The 24,133-nt window shown below is 32.3% G+C and overlaps 1 protein-coding gene across 4 annotated transcripts in view; it reads left to right on the plus strand.

Annotated features, from left to right (window-relative positions):
• The window catches only part of LOC138321271 (transient receptor potential cation channel subfamily M member-like 2), a 62,804-nt gene that overhangs the window by 29,529 nt on the left and 9,142 nt on the right, over positions 1-24,133 (plus strand). For 2 of the 4 annotated variants that reach the window (XM_069264826.1, XM_069264830.1), the window contains 17 exons: positions 1,046-1,251; positions 1,795-1,895; positions 2,558-2,692; positions 3,091-3,150; positions 4,308-4,527; positions 5,479-5,582; positions 6,099-6,199; positions 7,172-7,397; positions 7,734-7,856; positions 9,914-10,008; positions 10,703-10,808; positions 11,355-11,483; positions 14,202-14,213; positions 17,692-17,946; positions 18,323-18,497; positions 18,754-18,913; positions 23,855-24,048. In XM_069264826.1, coding sequence (XP_069120927.1) covers positions 1,046-1,251; positions 1,795-1,895; positions 2,558-2,692; positions 3,091-3,150; positions 4,308-4,527; positions 5,479-5,582; positions 6,099-6,199; positions 7,172-7,397; positions 7,734-7,856; positions 9,914-10,008; positions 10,703-10,808; positions 11,355-11,483; positions 14,202-14,213; positions 17,692-17,946; positions 18,323-18,497; positions 18,754-18,913; positions 23,855-24,048 — 2,402 coding nt within the window. Of the gene's footprint in view, positions 1-1,045; positions 1,252-1,794; positions 1,896-2,557; positions 2,693-3,090; positions 3,151-4,307; positions 4,528-5,478; positions 5,583-6,098; positions 6,200-7,171; positions 7,398-7,733; positions 7,857-9,913; positions 10,009-10,702; positions 10,809-11,354; positions 11,484-13,007; positions 13,020-14,201; positions 14,214-17,691; positions 17,947-18,322; positions 18,498-18,753; positions 18,914-23,854; positions 24,049-24,133 lie in introns of all 4 variants that reach the window. The other 2 variants (XM_069264827.1, XM_069264828.1) reach the window with 2 other exon arrangements.

The following is a 24,133-nucleotide window of genomic DNA, read 5'->3' on the forward strand; positions in this document are numbered from 1 at the left end:
TATTAGTTTAATGTCCTAATAACAGCCAGGGTCATGTAAGGACGTGCCAGGTTTGTTGGTGGAGGAAAGCTGGAGAAAAACCACCGAACAGCGGTCAGTACCTGGCAACTGCCCCACATTGGATTCAAACCTGTATCCCAGAGGTAGAGGGCTTGTGGTAATATGTCATGACATCTTAACTACTCAGCCACCGTAGCCCCAGTCTTTACATGCTAGGTCTATATATTCTTAGACTGTTAAGTAATAGAGTATTGTATAATCATGAAATATGGACCCTTTTTAAGGTAAATATGGTGTTATATGGCCCTGATAGAATAAATAGTGACTGAGGACATAACCCAGGGTCATTATTTTAAATATATTGACAGAATCAAAGGAATATAATTTTTATAATTACTTTAGATAGAAAGTCTATTTATGAAATATCAACACCATTATTTAATATGTTTGATGATTACAAAAAGAATGATGGCTTTAGGAGACCACCCTGTTGAAGTTAAATGGACAACATCCAAAATATCAACCTGGTTGTGATGTAACAAAGCAGTATCAACGCTAAGAGTGTTTCTAAAAATGCATGAGCACACTGTGTCGATATGCTTAATATTAAAAGGAATCATGGCATGTGTAATAAATATATCCGTACCATAGTCTTATTGGTCATATAAACACAACCTTGAGAACCCCAGTATCAAATTTAGAAGCGATATATGCCACAACCCTGGATATTAAAAAGTAAAAATTTAGAAATATTCTACGGGAATTTATGATGATTTAAATCACCTAGTTTAGCATGTCCTAATATGTGAAGAATTTTATCCTATGATCCAGACTTCATCCTTAAGTGTCAATATGCAGATGTATTTGTTATATACAGATTGTTTTAATGCACTGGAGAAGATCAAGATTAAAGAAGGGATTGGAGGGAAAGAACGATAAAGGATAGACAAAAAAGCACTGAAAGGATCAATACCATAGTTGTATTTCTATTACTATGCTATACAGAATGTGACATAGAACAAAAGCTTACTGTTATCATTATCAGGACGAGGACAATATTCGATGACAGTCTAAGTGCACATGTACAGGAGATGGTACAGGAGGCCTACGGGGATAAAAACCTCGTTAACAACTGTGGTGTAGTGAAAGACTGCTTGGAGAAGCGGGACCTCATCAATGTCTTCAAGCTGGGAACCTCAATAGGCTCACAGAAAGACATAGACGTTCCCATATTACATGCACTGCTTAAAGGTACGATAATGTTGTCTTAATTTTAGCAGAGATGTTTTGCTCTTAACAACAGATGTTGATTATTATGTCGTTTATTTGTGAGAACATATGAAAAACGTTCAGTATTAATAAACATTGTAATGATATATCAGTGTCCTATTGAAGCATTTATTTTAGACACACCTGATGTCCTATCCCATTGTCACTCGTAATTATGTCAATAGAATTTGTTTAGTTTAAAAATTGACAAATTCATACCTACATAATCTATAGAAGAAATATATAAAGAAAGAAAGTAAAAATCATTTAAAATTAACATAATAGTAATGATTTGACAATTTGTATCTTTAAATCCATATTGTAGCATAAACATCAATTTTCTCATGGATAGTAGCTTTCCACATTATTGAAAACATGTGCCTTGTGTTTCATGCTCTTGACTATCTAGATTATCAAAATGCAAAATTATCTCATGATAAGAAACCAATAACCATGCTGTGATGTCTACTGTACCTGTATGAAATGGCAATTACTTGATATTTATCCTTTCTTATATCTCTACAGCAAATAAAGGCCAGGACTTCCATCAGCTTCGACTTGCCTTGGCCTGGAACAGGATAGATATTGCCAAAAGTGAAATCTTCACAGACGACAAGTTGTGGCCGGTACAAAAAGTTTTCTACTTGATGATATAATTCTGTTCCTCGTAATTGAAAATGAATTATAATGATTATTACAATATAATTATTTGGAAAGTAACTTTCTTTATTTATTAAGGTCATTAAATAAAAAAAAATGATGTAAACAGTTGTTTAATTAATAACATAGTTCAATTTCAACAATTTTTTTTTCAATTAAATTGAAAAGGAATTAAACAAAAGACAATGCCTATGTAAGTTCTTTCCCTGCTAACATAGTTGATCGCACAAAAGCTACCAAGATCTAGGCATGCTTTTCACATACCAGTTCTTTTAATATTTCTGCCAGACTGGCTGTTATCAGTCATTTACACTGTAAATATGGATATATTAAATTTAATGTGTGCTGTTTTTTGCTAAATCAGCTTTCATACTATTCACTGTGTTATTATTTTCATGGTGCATATCTTTAATCTAATTCATTTTCTCTTGTCAAAATTTTAAACTTGCTGATATGTTCATGGGTAGGTTTATTCTATAAAATTTATTTAAATGCAAGCCATATATGTGAAAATTTCCATGCAGCAAATAACTCCAATATAGTGTAGAAAATCCAAATTACACTTTTTATATGACTTAATGCTGTAATCAATTAATTTATAAGATATTTTTAAAAAAAAAATTTTCAGTCGGGTAGTTTGGATGAGATTATGTTGCTAGCTATCAACCTAAACAGAGTTGCCTTTGTGGAGATGTTCCTTGACAATGGTGTCAGTCTTAAGGAGTTCCTTACTGTCAAAGTCCTTCTGCAACTCTATAACTCAGTATGTATGATTTTTTTCTCACTTTTAGAGGGGATTGACTAATATCAAGTTATAGATTTTGAAATTTTCAGTTTATTTATGTTAGAGTTTAAGATTTCATTGTTTTAGTTGCATCTTGTTATAAATGACAAGACCTTTGTAAGGTGCTGCCTAATTGTGATAATTGATGTTTTTGGTCTTTTGTGAAACTCTAGAATAAGCCTTGAAGGTCTTCATTTGATAGTGTTCCTTTGAAAACAAATTTTGTACTTTTTGGAAAAAAAACATATGAAAAAATCCAAGAACGTTTATATTTGGATGGTTTGAATCACTCACCTAAGACTAGACCTACAGTAAAGATTATCTGGTAGATCTAGCTAATGATTATTATTATAAATTGATGCTTTTGTCATGTACAGGTCCAGAAAAACTCACTGCTGTACAACTTACTACAGAAGATGAAGAAAAAATCTGGCAATGTAAGTTTAATTAATAAAAGTCATATATAGTTTGTTTTTCATTGCTATTTTTACAGTATCAGGAAATAACAATTTATACCAAACAGTAATATGACCATTTGCATTGTGGCATCATATGTCAGGGCAGGAATTAAAGTTGTATGGTCTATCACTTTCGCTCTTTTTGTCGTAATGAAAACTGTTTAAGTGTTATAAATATTTTTTGCTGTCTGTCTGAGTTTAAAACTTTCTAATTTTACCACTTTTTATAAAGTTACAGCGCTGGAAGTATTTTTAATTATAAATGTAAAAAATCTTTTTAACGTGTACACGTGAAAAATAGGCTCGAAAGATGCCGAATCATTCCGAACTCTTCCGAACGTCGTCGCGACAATCTCGAAGTAACACGAGAGTTGTAAAACCAAGAGAAAATGTCAACAATTTTTTAATAAACAAAACATGTGGTCGACCTCAGCAAACTGGATTTACAAAGAAATTAATTCTCGCTCATTACAATATTTGATACACACAATATTGAATTACGTCAATGCCTGAATTGGATGGTTCAAATACTCGCTCTGTGGACATATACCAGCACGATATGCTCATATTAGCCAGAAGGAAAACGTAAACAAACACATGTGCACTTATGCTAGTTACCTTGATCACCACGTGCAGGGCGAGTGGACGTCAGTCACGTGATACGATTCGGAATTCCGACAAAACCCGAAGGTACTGAACATGGCGGTGATTGAAGGCGTTTTATTCAAAACCAGGAATATATGATTCCTAGATTTCGGCTCTCTTACAGGCTGCCATATGGTTTTGGGGAGCTTAATCATTAAGTTATATGTCCATGTTTAAATATCAAATATTAAAGCGACATATCGTTACAATGAAAATTACCAGAAATACAACTTTAAAGATGTGACACAGCAGTTCCATTTGTTTTTATTTTACAGAGTTATCTGCCCTTGCTTGAAGGTGTTATTGTGATGTCATGTACAGTGTATTTACAAATGTAATATCATACTTTTCATAGAAAAAATGTGATTTTCACTCACAAAATAATGATGCCACAATGTATACTTACATGTGCATGCCTGCAAGAATGATAACTTTAATATACAAAGATATAATAGACATATATATTTCTATGAACTGTTTGATAATTTTAGAAAGAGAAGTATGTTGGGATGACAGACGTTGGCTTGCTGCTGCAGTACCTACTGGGAGATTTCTACATCCCCATCTACTTGAAAGAGGAATATTTCTCTCGGATAGACACAGAGCTAGAGCTGGACGGTGTGTCTAATCGGCTGCCAGGGGAACGTAGCTTGAAGAACGGCATGCTTGATGTTGCTCTTGTGATGGGTAATGCAATGACTGGTCCAGTAGGTAAGTGTAAAATAAAAATGGTGGGAGTGTGATCTGTAAACATGATACTATTCTACTATATTATGGCTTATTAGAGGAAATAAACAAGAGATCCCAGAGGGATCTTGGCGCCCACCAAAGAATGATCTATGTCTGACAATGGAAAGAGGGATCTTTTCCCTCCTTTTCAAACTTTTCAAACATACTACATATGAAATTTGAGACAGAACGCTTGAGTACTTTCTGAGAAATAGGGATAAGAAACTTTAACTATAAAAATACAAGATGGCTGCCTGGTGGCCATCTTGTTGACTGATCAGTCTCAAAAGGCATGATGCACAACTAGGGTCTTAGGGAAACATATGTATGGAATTTGAGAGGGACTCCTTCAGTAATTTCTGAGAAATAGTGATAACAAACTTTAACTGTCAAAATCCAAGATGGCTGCCTGGCGGCCATCTTGTTGATAGATCAGACCCAAAATGCAAAATGCACAACTAGTTCCCTAGGGGAACCTACATTTAGAATTTAAGAATGATCCCTTTTGAACATTCCGAGAAATAGCGATAACAAAAATTGTTAACGTCAGACGGAAGGAAGGACGGACGGATGAAGGGAAGCACGGACCACGGACAAAAAGGGATTTAAAAAGCCTACCATCATTATGGTTGGCTAAAAACCCAGTTATTTCTTCCTTGAATGAAAGATAACAGTTACTGAAATTTGAAACAAATTTCCGATGATTGCTACCAGGACCTTAATAAATATTGATAATGTTCAAGATTGATTAAAATCAAACTGAAGTTCTTAAGTAGGGATCGATTTGATATCTGAAGTATGTGAATGACGTCTATTCAAAATGTTAACAATGTATCTTGTCTTAGAAAATAAAAAGGCCTGAAGTAATTAAGGCATAATACGGCTATCATAATATGTTTGTAATCTGACATTGTATGATTTATGATTTCCTAGAACAATATCGTCAGGACTTTGAAAATCCTTATCAGGAGTTATTTACCTGGGCCGTCCTTCAGAACAGACAAGACATGGCCAAACTGTTCTGGAAACAAGGCAAGGTATGGAAGCTTACTTATGTGTCATATTTGAAACTCCGAGACAGGGAGAGATTGAAAGTTAATTAATTTATCAAGAATAACAAAATCACATTTATTTGGTTTAAAGAAATACAAACTAATTGTGAATATTTAACAATAGAAACTCTTTAAAAATCACAAAAGTTATAGAACCAGGTGCTCCACAAGATTATGCATTCTCTACTTCATTGACATCATCATCCTACCAAGTCTGTAAGACTGAGTTATAGTCTCAAATGAAAATTAAATCATCATAAAGAAATATCTAGTTCTGAACAATTTTTATCTCAAAACTTACACAAGTGAGTTTTAATGTATTCTAGATTTTCTTATTTAACCTGAAATAACCATCTTCATAATCTAAAGTTAACTGTATCTTACTTTTGCTATAACAAGTTTCCCTTTTTTCAATACAAAGACAGTAGAAGAAAGGCCAATTTTATTGTTGAGGTCTCTTACACATGATGTAATTAAAAGTTGATATATTGTATCTTCCAGGAGCCCACAGCAGCAGCCTTAGTGGCGTTTGGCCTCATGACTGCAATGGCAAGGAAAACAGACGACTGTGAGCTAGCTAAGAAATTCCGCATTAATGCTGAGTAAGTGTGTCATAAAACACCGGTTAAAGGCCCACTACCTTTCCGCAGTAAAACATAAAGGTTTCGTTAAAACATGTATAACATCAGAAAATATATATCGATGGCATAAGATGAGGTAACAACACCAAAAATATGCATGGTTTCTCCCGTAATATATGAAAACAGAGGAGAGCCATTTCGCTGTTTTGCCGTCTGGCGCAGCGATAGTCAACTACCGCGCAGTATTTAGGACGACGGCGGGAAACATAAAACGACCCGCGTTATGAAAATTAACATTTTATTTATTTTAATAAAATTGTTCAGAAGATGATGATACGTGTAGTATTAACGGTAAGTTAATAATTTTTGTGACTCTTCAAAATTATCGGTCTCGTTTTACATTCCCATTTTAATAATTATAAGCCGTTTCGGAAAGGTAGTGGGCCTTTAAAGGATGTATCTATTATAGATATATTAAATTCTAAAGTTAGAATATACATTGAATGTAATATATGAATTAAAAGATTAATAGAATCTGGACAGAGACATCTCAACACGAGTGTAAAATTTTGGCTTAGTCAACACATTAGCTTGCCAAGTGTTAACACCAAAAAACTTACATGTGGGTTGAGATATTCATGTCCACTTTTCATATAACTATATATATTTGATTTTTGTTTTTTTTCCTACTTCAAAAAGGATTAAATTGTAGCTGATTTCATTGTGCCATCTTCACAGTTGAATTTATTTAGCGATTAATTTTCATGAATTCTAATAATCTGTGAAACATGGTAATTTAAATCATTATCCCAAATAAACGCAGAAAAAAACACACAATAAACAGTATATATTGTCTTACCAACATTATCATTAAACATATCTCTCCTGAAGAACAGTGGTAGCTGTGAAAGGGCAAAAGATTGCAGAATTGGTATTATTTTTGTTTTTTCGTTTATATATGTATATTCATTATTCTTTTTCTTTTGATTGTAGCGAGTTTTGTTCATTGTCTGTAAATGTACTGAATGAGTGTTACGAGCTAGATGAACATAAGGCCCAGGACCTACTTGTCCGAGAATTGGACCACTGGGGTAATGCTACATGTGTCCTCATCGCCGTGGAAACAGACAACAAACAATTCATTTCTCAAACAGCTTGCCAGTCCCTGCTCAATAGTGTCTGGATGGGGAAACTCTCGCCTGATAATGGCACTGTCAGTGTATGTATCATTTTGACTGTTCCTAAGATGTAATTTTGTTTGTTCATTTTGTGACTTGATAAATAGGCAGATTGTCCTGAAAATTTAATCCTTTTGGATTATGATTGAAATGCATTTCTGGGATAGGCAATCTATACAGATACTCTGTCAAAAACATTGACGAACATTCTTGTCTGTCATTTTGTTTACTCAAAGGCACTGCACATGTAGATCTTATGTGTTATTCAATGGGGATGACATCAGTTTTGAAGTTAAATGCATTTCCAGGATAGGCAATATGTGGCGATGCTCCATTAACAATCAAATACATTGATGAATCACCATATGTACCTACAGATGCTGACATGTGTGCTTTGTCCACCGATGATGTTTTTACTGATGAAGTATAAAGAGATTGACAATCAGCAGATCGCTACCACCAACGCCACAAACTATAGTCAGTTTGAAACACAAACAAAGGTAATTGTAAATTAGACTCACTCCTAAAATGCAATAGTTAAACTCACCCAACCGTTAAATTCAGTAATGGACTGTTCTGATCTTAAAATGATATATGAGTTTTGCAAGGACAAGTGAAAGTTTTGTATTTAGTAATTGAGAGCAAAATCATTTAAACAGAGAGCTCAAATATTAAGTAGGAAATAGTATTATGTTATATTAACATATTATTTAATTACACGACACATGTACAAAAATTAAATAAATGTAGTTTCTTATTGCTAGTGTTGATATTACAGGAGAGAGGGGTTCGTCAGGTACAAGTTTATCGAGTGGTAATTAATAATATGTTATATTGTCGCATTTTAAATTAATATCAATTATTCAATTTTAAGTTTATTAATGAGTTTTAATTAGTTATAATTTTCATCTTTTGACAATAATTACAAATAAACTTATGGACACAATATGGCCCTAGTTTCACTAGCATTCCTATAACTTAAACTTTTCCATTTAAGGAAAGCAATGCTGCTTGACTTAATGAAGCTACATTAAGGAACCTTTAGTTAACTATATGTAATTCTTTCCTATGGTCAGGGCCAAGTTTCATGAACATTCCTAAACTTTAAGAAATCCCTTATCTTAAAATTCTCCAAAGGAAAACATTATAGAAGTTAAGGAAAAATCTTAAGTTAAGGAGCCTTCCTTAAAATCTGTAATGCTTTCCTATGGAAAACTTTTAGTTAAGGGATTCCTAAAATTTAAGGACTGTTCATTAAACTGGGCCCAAGAGAACTTTAAGCTAAGGAATTATTTTCCTTTAGTTAAGGAATGCTTGTGGAACTGGGCCCTGCTACGATTATGTATTCCTCCGCTTTAAAAGTGAATATAAATGACTTCTTTCTTCCAATCACCACTAATTACATTTGTTTTTACTAGCTGACTACTAGATACTGTAGTAATTATAGGATTGTTTTCTTATTTTTTTATACAACAGACAAGTTTTGAGGAAGCAGAACGATACCCCTCCGTCTCATCTGAAATTTATTTGTAATCCAACTGTTGGAAAATATTGATTTCTTTTGTTGAAATAATTAAAAAGTTGTTTGTCAATATTCTTTGACTGTATATGAGTTATAATTGATCCATTATTCTGACATATAGACCCCAATTCTCCCAGACTTGTTCAGGTACATGTACATTTTGATTTTAGTTTGAACTTAAATCCCTGAATTTTAACAACCTACCCGGGTACACTGTTTTGTTACACAGCACATTTTGATTAAGTTATTTTTTTATTTGTGAATGTGGAATGTATGTTTAACTATCACTTCATGCTTCTTCAGACTTTATTAAAATGTCCATTGATTACACCTGGACTAATTTTTCAAAATTTGGAAGAAAAAAAATGTTTTGATATTTCGTGTGAAAACTGACTATTTTTTGGAAAATTGTAAGAATAGTCACTTCAAAAATGGATGATGAATAATGTACACAGAAATTGTATCTATTGTTTACAATACATGTATATTCTGCTTTCGTTTTTGAAAACGCAAAAGTCTGACTGAAAGAACTTGAAAATTACACATGACACATTCACATTTGGCAAAGTTTGTATTTGATTCCCCAGTTTGCACTTTATCTGGAAGGGAAGACATTTTGTGGTTCTATGTTCTCTCTACCTTCAAGCAAATCAAATAAGTCATGATCTGTTAAAGTAACATAATGGAAAATGAAAGTAGAGAAATCAAAGAAAGAAAAGCAAGACAACAGAGAGCATATAGTAATGCTCTTTGAAGAGTCATATCTGAAAGAAGAACAAGATGCATATAAATCTTTGTTTCATAAATTATCTCATTCACCCTTGAACAAACAATGAACTCTTCCAATCCAAAGAGTGGACCAGTTCATAATGACTTTAAAGGGATGAATTCCAAGACTCCTAGAAATTCATCATTATGTTACTTGATTATACATTTAATGACTTGTTCGAGGATTCTTGAAGAATGATAATTTATCATGTTTGATGGTGGTGGCGATATTATCAGTTTGATGGTCTTTATTCCCTGAAACTATAGGAAGGAGAAAAATCACAGCTGGTCCACAGACAAACAAATGCGCAGCTTTCTCGTGCACAGACAATGCTCAACATCAAACCAGCTGATGCGGCTAAGTAAATAACTTCCTGATAAATGAACTTAATACATGTAATACAAATTTCTATAGTGATATTACTAATTAAAAGCATGAAAAAAATCAACCTCAACTAACTCATAATTTATAGGGAATCAGACATTACGTCTATGACCTAAATGATTTACTGAAAAAATATAGCATTACCTTCATAAATTCTGTTTCCTTCAATTGATATAATTTGTAATTACAACCTTTGAATTGTTGTTTTGCAATATTCAGACATTTTATATTAAGTGTAAACAGTTTTAAATGCTGGAAAGTTGTTTTTTGAAGTGAATTTTTATTCATGTTTGTTCTTTATGTAGACCTTATTACGCTTTGAAATGAATCAATTTTTATCATAATTATTCATCACTATGAATTATGAACTTTCCTTTTGCAATCAAATTTGATTTGAAAAATATGTTTCGAGGTAACTGAATAGTGGAATATAAATAATTATTTATCATATTGCATATTGATAAAAATTCCAAAAAATCTAAACCTTGTATTCTGGTAATCACAATAACTAGATAGACACTTTTATATATTAATTTCATGTTAGTGTTAATATTTTACATATTAATTTCTATCAATCACATTTTGTAATGAGGATACAATACTTTACTGTAAGAGCTATAAATTGGCCACTTCTTTGTGTCCTAGTATCATTAAATATTGGTATATTACAGAATGGATTCCGAGAACGCTAACAGAAACCAGGCCAAGAGATACAACGTTTTCCAGAAGATTTACCTCTTCTACTCCTCACCTGTCATCATATTTGTTCACAATGTCGTAAGTAACATACTAGTATTAAGGGCTATTCCAGGAATGATATCTACTAAATTTCTATTGAGCATCATTACATGTACAAAATGCACTATTATCAAAGAAAGGGATTTTCAAGAATGGGAAAAGAAAAACTTAGGTTTTGTTCCTTAATTATGATGACAGAAACTTCTCTTCCAAAGAGTGTTATCACATGAAATATTTGCTAGCTGAAAATATAGCTGATGTTTGGTATTTTGTCTAGTTTATATTATTATCATTCAGACATTTTATGGGGCAATCCTTTTGACATAAAATATCGTATTCCTGTGACCGAGTGTAGTGTGTTTGTTCTAGATCTGTGTCTCTGACATCATGTATCAGTGACATTGCACTATACAAAGAACATGAGTTCCTCTATTACAGAGAGACACAACACAAACATACTGCAGTCTCCCAATACATGCATGTACTTCACACACGTAACATGCCACATACATGGGGAGGTCACCCTTAAAAGACACTAGCTGTTAGTGGGATGTTAATCTATTAATTTACCCATATTTTTTCCAGCTCTCTTACCTGTTGTTTCTGGGACTGTTCAGTTATGTGCTGTTGATCAAATTATCCAGGACAGTGTCTGTACAAGAAATCATCCTCATGGTCTGGGTGTTTAGTATCTTCGCAGAGGAGATCCGACAGGTAAGTACTGTTTACCTGTACTTCCATAGGACAAGGACATCTCTAGGCATTGCATGTACGACCTTTGAAATTTACAGAAGTAATGAATATTAATGTTAGTAGGTTATTGTATTATCATGCAGCACTAATAAACTGCTTGATATTAATTGTGAATGGAACTTATCTAAGTTCTTAAAAATAATACATATATAAAAGTAGATAGATAGTGTTTATATTTTGCTTCAGGCTTTTGCATTGGAAAGTATTAGACACTTTTAGTTATATTGATTGCATAAATGTAATTCATAATGATACACTATTGGTTATTTAAGTCCAAATCCTATATGGACCAGGATTATGTGTACCATTCATGGCCAAAATAACATGGACCTATATACATGTATATTATCATAAATCATATATCTGCTTTATGAGGTGGCAATCAGATGGTGGGCTAATCAAATCGCTTTTCGTCTGTGGTCCGTCCGTCATTCTTGTTATCGTTATTTCTCAGAAAGTACTCAAGGGATAATTCTCAAATTTCAAATGTACGTTCCCCTAGGGTCCTAGTTGTGCATATTACATTACATGGACCGCTCAGGCAGCCATCTTGGATTTTGGTGGTTGAAGGTTGTTACTGCTATTTCTCAGAGAGTACTGAAGCGATCTGTCTCAAATTTTATATGTAGTATGTTTGAAAAATTTGAAAAGCAGAGAAAAGATCCCTCTTTCTCTTGTCAGACATACATCATTTTTTGGTGGGCGCCAAGATCCCTCTGGGATATCTTGTTTAAAATTTGAATTCTAGCAGAATTTGTTTATTATTTTCATGGTAAAGCAGTGTAAACGGACATATTAACATTAATATACGTATAACAAACACATTTTAATTTTGATTTATGTAAATAAATTCAATGTATTTCACCTATTGCAATAGTTATATATTTTTTTTCACAAAGATGAAATATTTTTTTTCAATAACTGCAATACATGAGTGGACCTTCATCCTCTTAAAGTGAATAGTCGGGCAAAGAAAACCAGTCTAAATGCGTTCATTGGCCTTCCAAAAGTTCTCACATATTAATACGACGGTCAAGTTCTCCTTAGTTTCCCAGTTCTGACCATTAAAGTAAAGAAAAGTTGAAAGCATTGAAAGCGAGGCTGCGTGGAAATGTAACCACGGACATAGTGAGCCGGGAGGACGTTTTAGAATTTCCATACTTTAAATTAATTTCTTCGTACACAGACAGATTTTGACGAGAGATTTCATTTTTCCATTTCATAAGAAATTATACTGGATACATTCACACCATTTTTACCGACTTTAGCCATCCTTGCCCGACTGTTCACTTTAAATTATGGATCTGTAATTAAAAAAAATCAAACTACCAAAATCAATATTAATTTGTTTACAGCATTCTGAAATTTTAATTGATAAAATTCATTTAGGGATGTGATACATTATATATCTTTTTTAATAAAACGAAACTTTAACTGGTGGGATTATGGATGTGGTATAATAACACTGGTTTTATAATCACACAGGCCCAATTGGTGGTGAGTTACTGGGGTATTTTAATGGTCATTTGGCAGCAGTTACTTTTACTGTCTTTCGAATCAGCAGTACTCCACTCAGTATCTATATTAACTCATTCACTCCCGAAGACACATTTAGACTCTTCTTAATCAAAGACTAGACCAGTCCATTATGAAAGTTCAGGGGTGAATGAGTTAAAACATAATTCAAAATCTTTACAGTCTATGTACAGAAGTATCAACATATAACGCCAGTCATGCTTCAACTTATTAACGATATAATTTCTTTTCTTTACTCGTTTTTTTGGTCCATCTTCTGCAACAAAACCACATTTTCCATCTAACTGTATTTTTGCTTTAATTTAACATATACCATCCACAAAATATGATCAGTTATTTATTTTGTTACCTTCTTTTTCGGTATTGCCAGCAAATAGCTGTAGACATCACCTGCCGGCAGCGTTATCGGCGATGGTACATAACATAGCATCAGCATAGAGAATGGTGCAGGCATACCATCCTTGCAAAAACTGTTTACTTGCATGTTTTCTTTCAAATCAAAGTTCCCTCAGGCAGTCATGCTCAGACTTCCTACAAATCTTCAGTGCTATTCAGATAAGAACATCAATTGCTATGATTATTGTTACTAAACATATTTTTTTACATAAAACACTCTTTCTTTATCTTTTTGAATGTTCTTTGCTGTCCGGTCTCGAAACTCTCCATTTTTACCACAAGACAAACGCACCATTAGCTATCCGGTCGCGAAAGTCTCCATTTTTACCACAAGACAAATGCACCATTAGTTATACACTAGTGAGGTCAACATTCTTCTAACCGATTCAGAATGGATGAACAATGACTTAGACAAATCATATCAATGACCTAACAAACACATAAAAACAGAATTTATAGAAAGACATGATAATGCTATATAAATATATAAATTTATAAATTTAATTTAATACGTGCCTGCTACATTATAGATTATCTCCCCTTTATCTGTATTGGTAAGGATGTCAGGTTTAATATACTAGGCTGATGCTGGCAAATTATTTATTGAGTCATATATATCTATTGTTTAGATTAGGCATGATAGGAAATTTGAAAGTTCAAAAATTAATTTCATTGTCATTCAGTTTGAGTGGAAATTTTGGAATATATCTTATTTATTACTTATTAGTATATTGCTATCTGTTACAGTCTGTTAAATCTGTAAGTTACTTAAGTATTGGGTGAAAATCTTAAATAACGAGCTTTGAGACCTCTTCATCTTCAGTTAAAATATGTAAAGAAAGAAAAAGAATTCTAATGAGCATTGATATGCTATGTTGTTTTTTTACTATTATTTACAATTATTTAATTAATCTATATCTGGAGATGAAGAGGTTGGCAAAGCACACAATCACAACCAACTTATTGAGCCAGAACCAAAGTTCAGTCACTTAATACAGCTGTGATATATATAAACAAAATATTTAGAAAAAAATATATTATGTATGGCTTGTTATTTACTCAAACTTGTAAATCAAGATACAATACATACCCAGCTGCTTTAAAAAATGGTTGCAATAATGAAATTTCTTTATAAACTATTAATAACCACTTTCAGAATTTGTTGTATAATTGATAACTGTTACTACTGTTTATTAGTTATGGTTTAAGATATGTTTAATTAAGCAAATGCTGTAAAAACTCTTGTTAGTATAATTTAATTTTGTTTGAAGTGGCTAATTTTGGCTCTAGCGCTTTAAAGGGTTGCTTACTTCACTGTAACGATTTGTTATTAGTGTTTATTAACAGCATGTACCTATTCCGAATTTGCATATTACAGAGTTATCTGCACTTGCGGTTAGGTATTGATTGTGACGTCATGTGTTTGCGATCGTAACGTCATAGGTTTTGGGGAAAACGACGTGAATTGCGCTAACAAAATAATGATGTAACAATCAATACCTACCCGCAAGGGAGCTAACTGTGTAATATGCAAAGACGGAAAATGTAAATCATGATTGCTAGAGAAGAATTGTAGTTAAGTCTTTGAACATTTCGTGGTAACAAGATTGATTTCTGGCCTTCCTTGATTGTCTCATAAGGGTTTGAGTTCACGATTGCTCTTGATTTAGATTGCTCTTACACCAATAGAACCACGCTTTCTGGAAATAATAGTTTGAAACTATTTTCTGTTTGCAAAGTGTATATAGGTAAAAAAATAATTCGCATGTTTGCAAATTTCCTATTTTACTAACATATTTTTACAGTAAAGTACCATCCAGCTGAAAATATTAACATATAATACATACTTATGGCATGGCATTTTAGAGTCCGAATGTTTGCCCAGCTTTACCATTGTATTTCAACTGCATCTTCAATAGCTTTCACACTAATATCAGTTATACACACATTAAAATTCCAAAAAGTCTGCAAAGACTCCAGTGGATTTGGCAAATTGGGCTTTGTAATTACTAATTAACGAAAGTTTCACCTAACAGTAGCAAGTTTCTACTGTCTAGTAGATTTTGTAGTCAATACCGCTATATAACAATGAGATATTCAACTATTATGATTAATGGCAAGTAGATATTTAAGGTTTATATCAATGTTCGAAGTCAGTTTCAGTGTCGACGTTCAAGTTGCACAATGTTACTATCAGTAACAGCCTTAACTGGCATCTATTTCCTCATGATATATAATTTAAACGTTGTGTTGATCGCACACATGTAAGATGGTTGTTCTGTTGAGTATACGCAAGTTTAACAGTGAAAACGCCGGGTTTTGAGAATTTCAGCTTAATTATCTGTTACAACAAAGATTGATTTCTGAATTAAAGTAAGGTTTATACGTATCTTATTGTAAGATAAAGGAAATTCTTGCATAATTTCAAAGAGACCCATTACATTTACCCAAAATGTCCTAGAAATTCCAGTTAAAGCCTGTTGTCATTAAAGAGGCGAGTTTCAAAGTTCCAATCAGCTTTTGTTTAAATAAGAAAGAATAACATCTTTTAGGTTTCTAATATATATAAAAGGTTCAATGCCACTATATATACACAATATTTAGCGAATTGAAAGTTATTTGTAATGAATTTCCATGTTTATATAAACTTTTAGCACATGATAACTTATTAAAATACATTTGTTTAGAACCTGTCCTTTAACACGCTTTTCTAGAAGTCACTAACGGATAACTGCGTTTGTCTTAATCTTATTGACTTGATACGTTTGTTTTTCCTAGTGCTTGTTAACCAGTTGATGCCATTGTATATGCAGATTTATAATATATATTTGTGTTGAACTGAAAAGCTAATAAGTATCTTTAACTATATATTATTAAAATATAGATATATATGCATGGTGTTCGCTTATTTTTAAATCAGCAATATAATGATTTATCTGATTCACATGTCCATTGCTGCATTAGCGAATTCACAAAGCTCACAGATTTAAAACAATATATCTATTTTGTTAGTTACATTAAGCAAATTCCATTGTTTTATTTACCTTATGTTCATTAATATATTAATGGAGGTAATGAAGGAAATGAACAGAGTTGATGGGTAGTTACATTTGAGAGCTGATACATATTGATGCTGAGGGAGAGACATTTTATTTTAAGATTCAAAATGGCCTGATGATAAATATACCGTTCCATTTCAATTATTAGGGGGTCGTTTTGATAAAAAAGTGGTTTTGATGGAATTAAATGTAATTTAATGATTTTGATTAATATACTATAATTTAGTAGTAAACTGCTGTAGTTGCTAGTATTTATTTATTAAAATATATTCGACAAGTACATGTACAAATTACTTTATATCTATATACAATATCACACTTTTTATCCGTTATTCCTGTAACAATATCCAACATAAACCTTTTAGAAACGATTGGAAAATATTATTTTCCATTGTATATACAGTACGAATATTAACTTAGTGTATTTTAATATATCTGAAAAGAGCTTTATCCATCATATCAAGACTCAATCGAAACGACATTTGAAATTATATTCATAGGTCGAAAAGGAAATTGCTTTTAAATAGGCTTGTCCTTTTAATTTTTATGAATGCAACTTCATGAATTAATTAATTAAATTATTAGAAAGAAAAAGGCTGTTATGTTTTAACCTCTGACAAAATCCAAATTAACATATAGCAATTGATTGAATAGAATATTATATAATTCGGTCAATGTATAATATTATCAACATAAACTGTTAGATTAGATACTAATATTAATTAATTTAGAATGGATATTATTTTAAAAGTGATTAAAATTGTGTAAATATTAAATTTACATACATATTATTTTACTATATGACATGAAGTTTTCGCTGGGTATAAATTTGATTTGTTGCTATGAAGCCATGAATGAAACAAAACTCAGAAACCTCACAACGAATAATGTTTTATATCCCATTTATGTCATTGTTCCATCGACTAATAATGAATATTATTATCTTTCAGTGAAATTATTCGAAAACCTTAAACTAATAATGAGTATTATTATCTTTCAGTGAAATTATTTGAAAACTTTAAACCATGAAAGAAATTACCAACAAAAATTTCATGTTATACAGTGAACTTTGTCCACACGTACGGATATAATCCATGAAAGAAATTACCAACGAAAATTTCGTGTTATACAGTGAACTTTGTCCACACGTACGGATATTTCTCTAAATTTGTTTTAAGGTAATGTCGTCTGCCTCCAAGACGTTCCAGACGAAGTTGCAGAGTTACATCACAGACAAATGGAACGTGGTTGATGTGTTTACGATACTGCTGTTTGTGTGTGGGATGATACTACGCTTCCTACCTTACGACAGCACGCTAGAGGTCGCTCGTGTTGTCCTGGCGATGAATCTCATCACATTCTTTTTCCGTATCCTCCATATCTTCTCGGTACACAAAGAACTTGGACCAAAGCTTGTTATGATAGCTAGAATGGTGCGTAATACAACATTGCCATTTTGTAGATCTATACAATTCTGGAAATTTTGCAATTATGCAAATGACTTTTATACATTAAGAGTATTGTGAACATCTTCAATTTCAACACAAATTACACTGATGTAACCTAACAAAGTTCTATATTAATTAGCCCTTCATGTCCGAGTTGAAACTGATGTAGAGCAGTTGCCAAATATTGGGCATTTATGGGTAGTTTTTCTCATGAAGCTCCGGGTTTCCTCCAAAACTTAAATATGACATTTTTAAAGTTTAAAAAAAATGAAGAAAAATGATGATTAATTGATGAAGATTTAGCATTAACTTGGACGATGATCTGATAGTAAGAAAATAAATATTGTCTCTTACCTTGTAGTTCTTTGACTTGCTGTACTTCGTCATCATCCTGATGGTGTTTGTGGTGGCGTACGCCATAGCTGCTTATTCAATCCTCTATCCAAACTCCGAACTGACCTTCGAACTTGTCATCGCAGTATTGAGGACAGCGTACTGGAATTTGTATGGGGAACTATTCCTGGATGAATTAGAACGTAATTGAATTAAATTTTTAACCCCTTAAGACCATAAAACACTTTCAATTGACGCCCCTACAGTTAAACAGTGTACCCAAGTCCGTCCGTCCCATCATGCCTTAATTTTATATGGAAGCGGTTATATTTTGTGTTACAGACATTTCTAATTTGTATCAAATCAGAAATAAAGCATTAAAAACAATTCATCGTTTTCAACCTAGAACGAGAATATGCATGATTTTGATTGACATTTTTATGATTGTATGTGATACAGGGAAGGAACCAGAGTGTACCTTTGACTCCTTACTGTACAGTAACGACACCCTGCCACGCTGTCCCACGGAGGTCGGGAGCTACGTTGTACCGTGGCTGATGGGACTATACGTTCTCTTCTCCAACATCCTGCTGCTGAACCTTCTCATCGCCATGTTCAGGTATGGTGTCAACCTGTCACTGTCAAAATGAGGTGACGATTTTCAAGTAGCTCTAATGTAGATCTTAATCTGAAAACAATGGAAAGCGACTTAGTTTTAGCTTTAAATTGAATATACCTTGAGGGCAAAAATATTAACACAAGAATTACTCAAAGGGAAATGAAGTTGTGGTAGAGTGATATTTCTAGTAAATGTTTTCCAACTCTGTTTATTAATTAATGAATAAAATAAATCTTACATTAACTCTCTGCAATTCGTAAAAATGCTATGCAAGTATATGTATATCATAATGCTCTTAAAATACTTAGATTAAACTTTGAATTACTTGACTTTTGTGTTACTAGCTATCATATAATAAGATGGCGTTTTTAGTTTTCTATTGTTAAAAGTTTCATTTCGTCAATTATAATACGTACATGTATTCAATATTGGTGTACATGTGTGAGCGTCAATTATTATACGTACATGTACTCAATGTTGGTGTACATGTGTAAGAAAGAATTGGATTGATTCTGCATTTAATTTTCATATTTGATAAGACATCTATAAATCTCGTCACTAATATTTCATTTTAAGAAGAAGAATAAAATGGAAATTAGTTTAATTAATTTTATTCCAAAAGAAATAACTTCTAGTTATAAAAAGCTTGAATGTCATGTTCAGATTGTAGTAGTGATACACTCACAGAGTATATTTAATACTGTATGAATGCACTCTTTCAGGAATTTCATTTACAAAATTCATTAATGAAAATGGACTTACTTTGACGTAATCGGATGTTAACGTACATAAAATGAATTTTGGATTGTTTAAGTCCGAAGATGAATTCTTACATTTATAATAGTTTCTTTTCAAACGTAAACAGATATTACAATTATCGGAATCATATTTCATAAAAAATACGAAAAGCTCTGAAATTTAGATATTAGATATAATCTGTAATTGTATTCTGTTATTGATATACACACACCTATTCATTGACCACAGAGAACTGTATTACAATTATTCTTAGTATGCAGATAGTATGTATGTTAGTCTCTAAACAGTATATATATACACCATCGGTAGCATAGAACACATCACACACATACTTAAAGTTATTGTCATGTTATCATGTAGACAAATGTACTTGTATGTTAAACCCAGTAATGGATTTGTGTATTTTACATATGTTGCACAGATCTACCATGTTTGATTATGAAATGTTAATCTTCACATTCATAAAAGATAAAAATCGATGAAATGAGTAACGATCATTTAACTCAGTCTTGCGTTGCTCCTAAGCAACCTATTTTTATTTAATCAACTGGCTAATTTAAATACCTTTTGTAAACTTAGATGAACTAAAGAATAACTAAATGTTAATCCCAAATATTTTGATTTGTGTAACAGTGTGACTGCATTGTCAGTCATAGTATTCTAATCTGAATCATTGTTTTGATACCAAATTAAAATCATCATGGTGAATGTGGAAAAAGATGCAGCTTTTAGATGGTTGAATCCCCCAAGACATTCCAATGCCTCCGTTATATAATTATCTGCTCGTGTACAAGATCTTGTATAGACTTTTGGATATCCACCTAATTTGCTTTCTAAAATTTGCATATTTGCCGTTATACGAAATTAAAATAAAAGGCATAGCGTTCCATTCACTTTTCTTGTATCCCAAACTACCTCGAGTCCCCACGCTGAATAGCTTTTTGCTTCTTAATTGTTTCCCTTCCAAAAATGTTTTATAAATCCTTCTCCCTACCAGATATGACAGATTTAGAGTCACATGCTCAATTTCACTAACCTGCTACCATATTAACGTGAAAGCATTTAGCGCCCAGGGAATCATCTACGTATATCTGCTCATATGTTAACACGAAATGATTTGCTTAGCTGTCACAACTTGAGAAGTTAGTTCCCCATGTACTACTGAAATAACCTACTAACATATTAACACAAAAGCATTCCATTTGCTGTCACTACCTGAGAGTTTGTGTCCAGTGCATCACCTACCTAATTATATAACCTGCTCACATATTAACACGAAAGCACTTGGCTTGCTGTCACAACCTGAGAAGTAAGTGTCCAGTGCATCACCTACCTGATTATATAACCTGCTCACATATTAACACGAAAGCATTTGGCTTGCTGTCACAGCCTGAGAAGTTAGTGTCCAGTGCATCACCTATAACCTGCTGAGTGCTCACACATTAACATGGAAGCATTTGTTTTTCTGTCACAGCCTGAGAAGGTAGTGATCAGTGCATCACCTACCTAACCTGCTTACTAACGCTTCCCTTTACAGTTACACATTTGAGTTAACACAGCTGGAGACTGATAGTATTTGGAAGTCATTGCGGTTCCAAACCATCACTGAATATTGTGAACGTCCATCCCTTCCTGCCCCTCTCATCCTCATCAGTCACCTGTACCTCCTTCTCAAATTTTGTTGCCTACGCTGTTGTCGTTCCCATGACAGTGAGCGAGGTTTCAGTAAGTTTGAAGCAGCTGATGAGTATTTTGATGTTATTGTTGTTCAGAGTTAACTCCCTTTTATCCATGTCCTTTACATCTGTTCTTCCTTAGTGGTTTTGTTTTTGTTTTGTTCCTGTAGTCATATCTGAGTTATAACTTTATTATTTCGAATTTTTAATGATTATTATCCTTTTCTAAGTGCATTTTCTACGAATCAGAATATTAATCATCAGTTATATTAATAGCAAAGGTATCAATTCATTAAATGCAATATTTTAATGCAGAAAAGTATTTTAAATTTAGATTCAGAAATGAAAAAATAGATATATAAGCTTTCAAACAGTCGGAAACCAAATTTAAAGAAACCATAATAATTTGAGATTTTATATTATTATTATTGTAATTTCTTGATATCTGTTTGACATTACACATGATTGATTTAGAGTTTGATTTTTAAAACAGCTGGTGAAAGTGGAATAACGGGGGTTATGGAAAGTAAGAGCACACAACATGTTTTATTATTATTTATTTTATTTATAAATTATATTAAGTTTGATTAGTAATTGTAAAGTATTGTGCTCTCAGTATTTAAATGTTAATTAATTAATTAACATTTAAATACTGAGAGCATATATATATAATAGTTTTTCAATATTATTAATGAAAATAAATATTCATTGAAATGTTCTAGAATTCTGCAAGAGAAACAAATTGTTAAAGGTCAAATCCTTAAACACCTGTTAACTGTCATATCAATATCCTGTTTTTATAAAGTAGTGTATTGGTTTATTCTTTCATTTTTTTTTAATTTTTAATTATTTTTTTAATTATTTTATTTCTTCTTATTATTTTGATATGATTTATTCAATACCAAAAAAGAAGTTTTTGTTCTCAATATCAAAACATAAATCTGTAGTACTAAGTTCTTTAGTATAATGTGTTTCTAGCAAATTATTTAATATTTTAAGGTAGACCGTCCCTTCTGGTTTCCTCTCATGGATTTCGTTAATTTTTTGATATTTTGATTTTAGGTATACCCTGATCACAAAAACCACATAAAAATCATATGTCACCGGGTTAATTTTTCTTCCAGGGTTGCTTAAAGATATGTACAAATGACTTATAATCCGGATTTTAAGGATTTTTAAATAAATAATATTTCCTCCCTGTAGTATCCCTTAACATATAAATAATATACCTGTAACATGTTCATACCTTCAGTAGGTGATATAGAATTCATTACTATATCCAATAAGATGGGTTTTCCACAATAAAACGAAATATCGTTATTTTAAAATTAAGTCCGGGCCCAATTTTAGTGAAAAATTGCATCAAAATAGTAATGTTTTCTTTTTTCTGAAAAAATGATCTCAAGAAAAATCGATTTTTTAGAATTTCCATGAAGATTGGCTTATTTGTAATAAGAAAAGCCAATAAAAAGTATACCTCACCGCATTATTTTTCAAATTATGACCGATTTGCTTCCTAATACCCCTTAAATTTTGGTCTGAAAATGTTAAAAAATAGGCGAATCCGTAGCACTTTTCAACGTTTTATGTTATTCATCTACCCTTGTTAGTTTTTACCGATTGACACACCTTTAGATTGATACACTTCAAGTAAACACTCGAAAAGGTTCTAGACGAAATACTTGCTCGAATGCCGATTTCAGAAGCGAGTTGTAATAGATGGGTACGGAAATATAAAATACGTTTGCCGGGATTCGGATAGCGACATAACAAACGTATGACGTCACAGAAGGGACGGTCTACGTTAAATATTATATATTAATTTATATGTTAAAATACAAAGCATTTTGTAAGATTGGTCTCAATAGGTAGTTCTATAGATATGAGATTAAATGTGTGAAATAATAAGCCAATTAACGGGAATCTTTGTATTGCTTTAAATATTTGTACACTCATGATCAATGTCGTACCCTAACCAAGCCATGCTTTTTACAAATTGCTTTTGTTGCCTTTCTAATAGCTAATCTTTAACATTTTTGCTTGCGTTCTCTTTTCACTCATTGCACATTCATGATAAAGGTATAAAGTAGTCTCATAATTGACGGGTCGCCAGTTGTCAATCAAACCGCAAGTGACGTTGCATTGTGCACGAGGTGTGGCTACCTACTGCTTGGTGATAGATTAAAAACCGTTTTAGAAATATCGGGTACTTTTTGGAGAGGTTAGCATGGGATCACAATATTCATAATTTTTGTTGGATTTGGAAAACTCTAAATCTATCGAAATCCAGGAAAACCATGATATAACCATTATTATTATTTTTTTCATGGGAAATAACTTTTAACACATTGCACTGGAAATATAAATTACACACAACATATGTTAAACATGCACAATTACTTAATCATTATGTCCTTTGAGTCATCATCTACAACTCTGATTTTCCTCAGATTTTTCTGTTTTTTTCGTTGTCATTACTATCTGTTTTATTTGTTGGCTTCTACAGTTTCACGTTCCAGAAGATCCAAGACAACACCGATCTCCATTGGTGCTTCCAGCGTTACTTCCTCATATACGAGTATTACTCTCGGCCGGTTCTCTTTCCGCCTTTCGTTCTGCTTAGCCATTTTTATTTGTTGATCAAATGGATTTTAACAAAGTGCTGTAAAATATGTGTGCAGAAAGAGGATTCGGATCTGAGTAAGTTTCAAATTCATTTCCATTTAGAAAGGTAAATTGATAAGAAAATCGAATCGTTTTCGAGTTTCTTTGTGAATAAAAAACA

The sequence above is a fragment of the Argopecten irradians genome, chromosome 4, assembly GCF_041381155.1.
Source record: "Argopecten irradians isolate NY chromosome 4, Ai_NY, whole genome shotgun sequence".
Taxonomy (NCBI): Eukaryota; Metazoa; Mollusca; class Bivalvia; order Pectinida; family Pectinidae; genus Argopecten; species Argopecten irradians.